We start from the raw sequence: 9,339 nt of genomic DNA, 5'->3' as shown, positions 1-9,339 counted from the left end.
ATAGATGTGCTATGAGAAACATTTCAATCGATGAAGTGAGCTACAACTGATACACAAAATCAAATAAATGATTTATTCACAACACAACACAACACAAAAAACCTAGAGTTGTAAATAAATACACTTTTTACACACCAAAACAAGTGCTGAACAATTTACACTTGAGCTTTCCATCACTGATTCACTTCTGTTGATTTAGGTCAGTCCATGAGAGAATCAAGGAGGGTTAAGAAATTAAACATACAATTCTTTAAAATGAGTGATTGTAGAAGCACTTGTGCATTTAAAGGTTAAACATGCATGTTGATGCTGACACAGGAAGTTCAGTCAGTATATAAAGTTACTGACCGTTCACACAACACACTTTCACACGGTTTTAAATCAGCAGCAGCTCAGGACTTCAGATCCAAAAATATGAAGATTTTATTTTTTTATTTATGCATGTAAATACTAGCATGTGCAAGAGTGTTTCTCTACAGGAGTATCTGTTAATGAAGAGATGGACACTGCAGAGACAATCATTCTCTTCTGTTTCCTGTTAAAAGGTATGATTTTCCTTCCCTTCTTCACACATCTAGTGTTCAGTATGACTGAGAATGTAAATGAAGTAGTTTAACAAGTGCTGAACTACTGCATTAAACTATATGGGAACTTTTCATTTCAAACATTTTAGCTAAATCAGTTACATACTAATTGATACACAAATTGTTTTCTAAAGACTGGTATCTCATTCAAAATATTTACAATATTACAGTAATTAAAATACTGAAATACATTAATAGTTACAAATATGCTTGATGTAGATTCCACTGTTGCTGTTGCTCTGCTTGTTCTCTGTTTAAAATGATACCGTAAACACCCTTTAAAATAATGTTTTTCATCATGTGTGTGTTGCAGGTGTTTGCTGTAGAGATTTTAGTGTCAGTCTGCCAGAGAAGATTGAAGCTCTCAGTGGATCCTGTGTGATCATAAAGTGCAGATTTGAGATTAAGAAAGAATATGACACAGACCTCACTGAGAGAGCTACAGGAGTGTGGTTCAAAGATGAGACTCAAGTGAACAGCGTAGTGTTTAACTCAAGCACATCAAGCCAGAACTCCGTCATTAGAGGGAATATAACTGGAAAATTAAAAGATAAGGACTGCACCACTGTCTTTTATGACCTCAGATCAAGTCACAGAGGTCGGTATTACTTCAGGATTGAGGGTGAACGTGGACTGAAACAGACCTTTAAACAAGACAGTGTTTCAATACATGTGATTGGTGAGTAAATTCATGACTGGAAATATTATTCATAGGCCTTGATACTTGTATAATGGTGAAATGAGAACATGAATTTAATGGGACTAGACATTTCTTATAAGACATAAATCTGTGTGTATTTCAGAGTCTCCCCACAAACCCAGAGTGCAGCTGTATGTGGCGCAGGATCAGGAGGAGGTGTTGGAGGGGAGCTCTGTGAGTCTGCGCTGCTCTGCTGAGACTCTCTGCTCCTCTCCTCCAGCAACTCTCACATGGAGCTCCACTCCCAGAATCCCCCTCAGTGAGAGCAGCAGACTACAGGAGCTCATCTCTGATCTGAACTTCACTGCTACTCACCGTGAGCATGGAGTCACTTTCACCTGCACTATAACCTACCAGCTACAGGACAAGAACAAAACAGCACAGGACAGCATCACAGTACATGTTCAGTGTAGGATTTCTGTGGCATCAGTACTTTTCTCCTCTATATGCTGCCTAAAAACCACGTGCCTAATGTGTATCATGTCATTCTCTCTTCTGTTTCAGATGCACCTAAAATCACTCCATCCTCCAGCTGTAGCAGAACTGATGTAACTGTGTGTTTCTGTGAGGCTGATGGGAATCCCTCTCCTGAACTGGAGTGGCATCTGTCTGGACGTCCTGTCACTAACTCTTCAAACACGTTCATCAGTGAAGAGCGATTGAGCAGCACAGGCTTGAGGAGCTCCATCACTCTACATCAGTCTCTCACACACACATCCACTCTGCAGTGTGTCAGTAACAACACTCGAGGCACTGCAAGAAAACTGCTTCAGCTGCCTTCATCTGTTGAACGTGAGTTTCAGTTCTGTGATACATCTAACAGAAGAACACCTGTCAATAATCTATAAATGAGAAACATGTAAATCGTGCATTCACCAGCAAAATAACAAGCATTGGTTGCATCCAAAAGCTGAAAAATGCTGCCTTAATTCAGAAGCTGCATTCCAATATAGGAAGGCATCAAGGCATGTCTGAATCCAATGTTAGCTTCACTTACTGTCTCCTGATATGCCTTAATCTGATCAATTGTGAAAAGTATCATAGATGTATCCTATTTCACTGCCTTTGACATCCCATAATTCTATCTTCAAATCTGTGACAGGGGGGCTAAAAAAGAAAAATGGCTCCTAAAATTTGCAGTTAGTGGTCTGTTTCTATGTAAATTTTCAACCAATTTTTTTTCCACTTTTGATGTCGTTAGTATTGTAGTAATTAGCTAAATATTCACCAAAGCTTTGATGTAGATCATTAAAACATTATGCTGCCTCAGAAGTCTTTCTGAAATCAGTTTCGTGAGGTACCTTTGTGCACAAACGCTGCCCACAAATCATTGCCCTACGCTTTCAGACGCAACCATTGACATAAGTAGGAATGCTAATGCTATTCTCTTACTTTAAGTTCTCATTCCCCTGCCATCATAGTTATTTTGTTGTAGATTGCAATATAACTATCTAGCAATTGCTTAATTGAATCAGTGAATCATCAGTGGTTTTCCAAACACTTACTTATTCTTCTTTAGGTTCGAATCTTTTCTCTGTGCTGATTGGAGTTGCTGTTGTGGCTCTGGCGGTTGTGTTGTTGTGTGCCGTTACATATACATGTGTACGGTAGGTGCATGACACACATGAGGTATTAAGAATGATGCATAATAGAAGAGCACTGTGAAACACATTCAGCATATTTGATCTGATGACAGACTAATCTATTTAAAAATCTAAATGTTATTGCAGTATTAAGAAACTTTTAAACTATGTAGCATTGATTTTAAGAAAGATAATACAAGCTAAATTTTCAAACAGTTTTACAAATAGAAGCATGCTAGGTTTTAAACTATATTTTTCAAACTGAACACAACATTTTTGACACATGTGGTTGTCTTATTCTTCTACTGTACATTTATGTGAACTTGAGGGGAACCAACTTCTCACACTACACACCAGTAATAAGCACCTTGACACCATTTGGTTAAAGCCGTTGCAAAGAATAGAGAAGTTAGATCTGAGAAACCCTTAAGCATTAATAGTTTGTAGATACCACTTTTGATTATTTGTATCTAATGCACTGATATTTATATATGTGACTTAAATGCCAATCCTGTCTGATTTATTGATTTTGCCAACTTTGAAGCTTTTGTCGAATTTTTTGTTTTGTTTTTTAGAAAAGGGAATGGGAAACGTTCACAGGCTGCACAAGAATGCACAAAGAGAAGAGCTCAAAATACCAATGAAGTGAGTTACAACAGTAATAATAATAATAATAATAATAATAATAAATACAAAAAAAAAAAAAAAACACTGTTTTTTTAAAACCAACTAAACTAAAACACAAACGCCTAAACAATTTAAAGAGACACACTACCCTGTAAAAAGTGAAAGTTGACTTAACTTAAAAAAAATTGAGGAAACCTGTTGCCTTAAAATGATTAAGTACATAATAATAAAAAAAAAAAAAAAAAAAAAAAAACAGTTAAGTGAATGTAACCCGTCTTGTCTTTCTGCGTTGTGTTCTGGGTTGCTCTCAAGTAGACACAGAGGCACGGGCTGTCACAATGCAGTTTATTATCTGCGGTCATAAACAATAAGGCAATGAGTGCTGCGTGACATCAGGTTAGCATCTCAGTCAAATCCAGCATTGCTCTGCCTGTATTCACATTAATCACATTTAACCTCTTTTCATACAGAAAAACTACATACATTTATGATCAAATTAAATACAAAGAAAATATCACAGATATTCCCAATAGAAAAACACATTATAAATTCCCCTTAGTCATACATTAATTCCATTATATAAACTACACATATATTGATTGATTCATCTCGAACAAATATGCACAAACACACAAAAAAAACATACCTGCGGTCATAAACAATAAGGCAATGAGTGCTGCGTGACATCAGGTTAGCATCTAAAAAAAATAGCATCATGTCAATACAATGTTAATGGTCTGCCGAACAGCTAGCTCACCACGTGCTGCAGCAGCTACCGAACTGCATTTAACATATAAAAACACAATATCGCGGCTCGTAGTTCATTAAGACTACTGCAAGATTCACTCATCATCATAAACACTCTTACACGGTGATATGTCAACATATAAGTGATAATAACAACTTATATAACCGTTTTATAATCGGAGAAACCTGACGTGAACTCACCTCAGTCAAATCCAGCATTGCTCTGACTGAGGTTAACCTTGCGCGACGTAAGTCCCGGTCTGATGACGTCACACGCACGCACTGCACTAACCCGACGCGCAGGCAGAATGAACCCAAAACGAAACTCCCAGTAATACAAAAAGAAATATTTTGTTTGGTGGAATTCATAAGTATACAAATAAACCTGCTACATGAACTTAACAATTCAATTAAATTATTTTTTTTAATTATCATTTACTTAAAAATTTTAAGGCAACAGGTTTCCTCAATTTTTTTAAGTTAAGTCAACTTATCACTTTTTACAGTGAGAGCTTTTGTCAATCCTTTACTATATCACTCCGCAGGACAATCAAGACGACCCTGTTTATGTCGTGATGTCATCTGCTGAAGCCGGCACAGCAAATCAAGACTATCAAGACGTCATTTATTCCTCCATTGACTTAAACTCTAAATCACGAGAGGTCGGGAGTGACTCTTCACTTCTTTCTGACTACCCTGTGGTCCAGGATTGTTCTGGAGGGCTGTCAAAGACCGAGAGCTCAATAGGGGAGTCAAAGCAATCAGAGGAAGAGCTGTTTGAAGACTCCTCTCAGCTTTACGCAAAGGTTAAACGCCGTAACCCCAGAAAACTGGAGACTTTGCCCTTCCTCTATTAGTTTTTTCCCTAAAAATATATTTCAGATACTGTATATGTAAACAAGAGAAAAATGTTAACATTTAGCTCCATTATTGCTGACTCATCACACAACTTTAGAGGTCACTGATAGGTTGTGAAATGTGTTGGTTAAAAACAGACAAGCAAACTGATGAGTTAAAAGCAGTGGAGAATACAAAGATAAAAAAGGGTACTGTAAAAACTTGTAGGTCTTACATTTAACTAATTTGCCTTTAGTATTTAATCTTTTGTGTATTACATCAATATTCCCCAAATTTCAATTCTTTGGTGTTTTGAGGAATGTTAAATCTATGGTATTATTTGAAATCTCTTGGATTTGCCATGGAATTTGGAATGTGGTACATTCTAGTTTATGTATAATACTGATTTCAAAGCAACAAATATTCTGGAGTAAAAGCACTTCTGAATTAATGAGTATCAAAATCAGTCTAAGATTTTCATTCGGCGCTTTTGAGGCTAAACTGATGTGGCAACAAAGAATCTGTGGATTCTCAATAGCAACCTGTGTGTGTGTTGTTTTATTTTCTTTCAGTTTTTTATAATCATATAATTACTCAATTCTTCAATTTAATCATAATCGTTTACTATATGTATAATTTAACCGGAGTTATTAAGAATGATGCATAGAAGAGCAATGTTACCACATTAATAAGAAAAACAGTTTCAACATATTTTATCTGATGTAACATCTGATTGTATTGTACGTTAGCTGATTTCCAACATCTTTAAATGTATATTTTTGAAGGGGAAAAAAAAATCTAGTCTTAGAAAAGGTGTATTTAAGTCATTGTATTTGAATAATTAAGAGTTATGGATAAAAATTGCTTTCCTGTAGCTCAAATAGTAGAGCATGGCGCTAGCAATGCCAAGATCATGGGTTCGATTCCCAGGGAAAGCAAGAGCTGATAAAATTTAAAAACTGTAACTTGAATGCAATGTAAGTCGCTTTGGATAAAAGCGTCTGCCAAATGCGTAAATGTATAAAAATTAACATCATGTAACAGACCCTTACATTCTGTAGGGAGTGAAATTATTTTCTTTATGAAATTAACTCATGAAGCCAAAACTCAGGAACTCACAGATGCCATGCAATAAAGCCATAAAACTAACCTGGAGAAGAGATCTCCAAAGAGAACAAACCACACCACACTGACCAAACTTATCTTCTTTGATCATTTACGACCCCCTTCTTCACCCTGCCATCTGTGCATTTCCCTCTTTCTCCCCGAAAGAGTTCACTCAAAGTTAATTAAGGATATGCAAATACCACATATCACGTATCTTGTGAACCTGTTGTTTTCCCCCTTCATGTTTGGTATCATTTTAAAAGTCTCTGTGCGATTGGTAAACTGGTCTCAATTTCACAGTAGTCACTTGTAATATGAGAAAGATTGAAAACTTTCGTAGAATCGTGTTCTGCTGAGGAGGGGGTGTGTCCCCCTTTAGGGGTCTGCAGGAATGTTTATCCATCTTCATCCAGGTGCGACCCTGGAGCACTAGAACCAAAAACACCAAAAGGTCTTTTATGTTTTTCAACTGATCTGAAGATTTTTTTGTCTTTCTTATTTGGGTATATAAGGGAAGTGACAAAATACTACTTTGGAATTTCTGTAGTCAGAAAACCCCATGCAGTGTGTGAGGGTCTCTGGAGCTCTCACTGCTGTGTGTCTCTCTGCTGTCAGGTATGATTCAAAAATGTACTTGTGTTAAACACATTGTGTCCATAGAGCACACTGTATATAGTTGTTTGTGCTATGTCTTTATTTTCTAAAACATCTAAGTGCTTTGCTATGCATTTGAGACCGTGTGTCTTGTGTTAAATTAGGATAACTGTTACATATGTGACTATGTTAAATTAATTCGTCTCCTGCGTAGGTCACTTGGCTATTTCCCATATAGCCACAGTCTCTATGTACAGGAGCAGGGTTGCCACGCGGTTACAATGTGATTCACAATTGCATTATCCTTTCTAAATTGGCTTCTAATTGTTTCATTATGTAACTGCCATGATACAACTTTACCTGACTAATAATAAATTGTTATATTTGATTTATTCTGAACTGTCCTGAAATCATTATGAATATTAGACTGTGAGGAGGCTTTTGTTACCGCAAATCTACAGCCAGGATAGATCAAACTGAAGGCTCATGAATGAACGGAGCAGTAGGCACGTCATCGGAGACCTCAGATTTCACTGATCCTCAGATCACTGGTGCTAGCAAGTTGTACGGGAAAAGACTAAGTAAACTACACTTTTTGTCATAAGCAAGCAGTTGGCGGCAGACAATTAGGTATTAGTATACCTACATCCTCTGACTAACATCGGACTGGCGAGTTTGTGTCCGTGAGATCTACGCAAAACCCAGGGCGTGAGACTCTATGCGACATTAGGTCCCCAGTGAACGGATAATTGAAAGGATGGGATGTCTAGGATAATCAAATATCTAAATTAATATATAAGCGATATTTGTGATGAGTTTTTAATTAGAAGTACAGTCTAAATTTAATGATCACTTGGAATTGGAGTCAGATTGAGCACGGAGCTAGACTAAAATTGAAACTAAATCCTGATAAATTGTATGAATGTTGTTGCAATATAAAACAAATTTTCAAATCAAGTGGCATTTATTTTTGACAGATATACTTGTCAAACCGAACACAAAAAGTATTTGACACATGGTTGTCATGTGTTACTGTGACCATCAACGCTGTGTTTACTCTTCTACTGTACATCTGTGTGAACTTGCGGGGAACCAACTTCACATTCACACTAGTAATGAGTACGTTGACACCATTTAAAAGCTGTTGCAAAGAATTGAGAAGTTAGATCTGAGAAACTCTTAAACATAAATAGTTTGTAGATTCCACTTTTGATTATTTGTATACAATAATATTCGGTCACACTTTATATTAGGTGGCCTTAACTACTATGTACTTACATCAAAAAATAAGTACAATGTACTTATTGTGTTCATACTGTATTGCAAAACACTGTTGCTGCTATTGAGGTGGGATACGGGTAAGGTTAGGGACAGGTTTGGTGGTATGGGTAGGTTTAAGGGTGGGTTAAGGTGTAAGAGATGGGTCAACAGTGTAATTATAAATGTAATTACAAAAATTAATTACAGATGTAATTACATATAGGTGTTTTCAAAAATAAGTACAATGTAAAAGCATGAATGTACACAATAAGTGCATTGTACCAAATGATTAATTTAAATGCAAGTACATAGTAGTTAAGGCCACCTAATGTAAAGTGGGACCTAATATTCATATACAGCATGTGACAAATGTATATGGGACTTAAAAGCAGCATAATCTTTATCACCTGTATGGCCTACACTCTTAAAAATAAAGGTGCTTCATGATGCCATAGAAGAACCTTTTTGTCTAAATGGTTCCATAAAGAACCGTTAACATCTGAAGAACCTTTCTGTTTCACAAAGGGTTCTTTGTGGCGAAAGAAGGTTCTTCAGATTATAAAAAGGTAAGAAAGAGATGGTTCTTTAAAGAACCTTTGACTGAATGGTTCTTTGTGGGACCAAAAATGGTTCTTCTATGGCATTGCTGAGAAGAACCTTTTGAAGCACCTTTATTTTTAAGAGTGTATTCCACTCAATAAGACAAGGTAGATAATAAGACAAGTCATTTTTAGCAGGCCAAACACAAAAATAAGACAATACACTTTTAAAGCACACACACACACACACACACAGAGAGACAACAACCAACACCCTTTCTTTTTCCTCTCTTCATTTATCTTCCCATTGTAAGAAAAAAAAAAAGTTGGTTATATAGATGCACTTTGTTTCCTGATTCTGCAAGGTTAACGCTTGATAGGTGGATGGGGATTTGGGGCATTTACAAGAATCTGTGCTCTTCGTTTTCAGGTACATATTTGTGTGTGTGCGTTTTTCTGTGTATGTTTGTGTTTGTGGATTGGTTTAAGGGTGTGGGGTGTTTAACTGCTGTGTGAAAGGTGTCTAAAGCTGCTTCATGAAAGATGTGATGGTCTCAGCAGTTTGGGAGGGTGGGGTGTGATGTGGTTTCTCTTCAGCTGATTGAAGACTAGATGTGACAAACAGTTTCTCAGCAGATGAAATCCAGTCATTTCAATAGGAATCCACACAATCAAGGATTACATGTGGGGGCGAAAGTTTTCCCTTTGTAGATTTCACAATGACTTTAAGTTGGTCAGGCAGATTTGCCGCAGTAACCAAC

At 36.7% G+C, this 9,339-nt stretch overlaps 1 protein-coding gene across 1 annotated transcript; it reads left to right on the top strand.

Moving 5' to 3' along the window:
• The first annotated feature begins 416 nt into the window (after positions 1 to 416).
• LOC131539537 (sialic acid-binding Ig-like lectin 7) lies at positions 417 to 7,138 on the top strand. The gene is made up of 7 exons (XM_058774163.1): positions 417 to 545; positions 898 to 1,263; positions 1,388 to 1,693; positions 1,789 to 2,076; positions 2,804 to 2,891; positions 3,443 to 3,512; positions 4,787 to 7,138. Exons 1-7 carry the CDS (start codon positions 500 to 502, stop codon positions 5,096 to 5,098), a joined length of 1,476 nt encoding a protein of 491 aa, XP_058630146.1. The 5' UTR covers positions 417 to 499; the 3' UTR covers positions 5,099 to 7,138.
• The last annotated feature ends 2,201 nt before the right edge of the window (positions 7,139 to 9,339 follow it).

The sequence above is a fragment of the Onychostoma macrolepis genome, chromosome 04 (assembly GCF_012432095.1).
Source record: "Onychostoma macrolepis isolate SWU-2019 chromosome 04, ASM1243209v1, whole genome shotgun sequence".
Lineage (NCBI taxonomy): Eukaryota > Metazoa > Chordata > Actinopteri > Cypriniformes > Cyprinidae > Onychostoma > Onychostoma macrolepis.
Note: the sequence above shows the minus strand (reverse complement) of the source record. Positions and strands in the feature narration are given on the sequence as shown.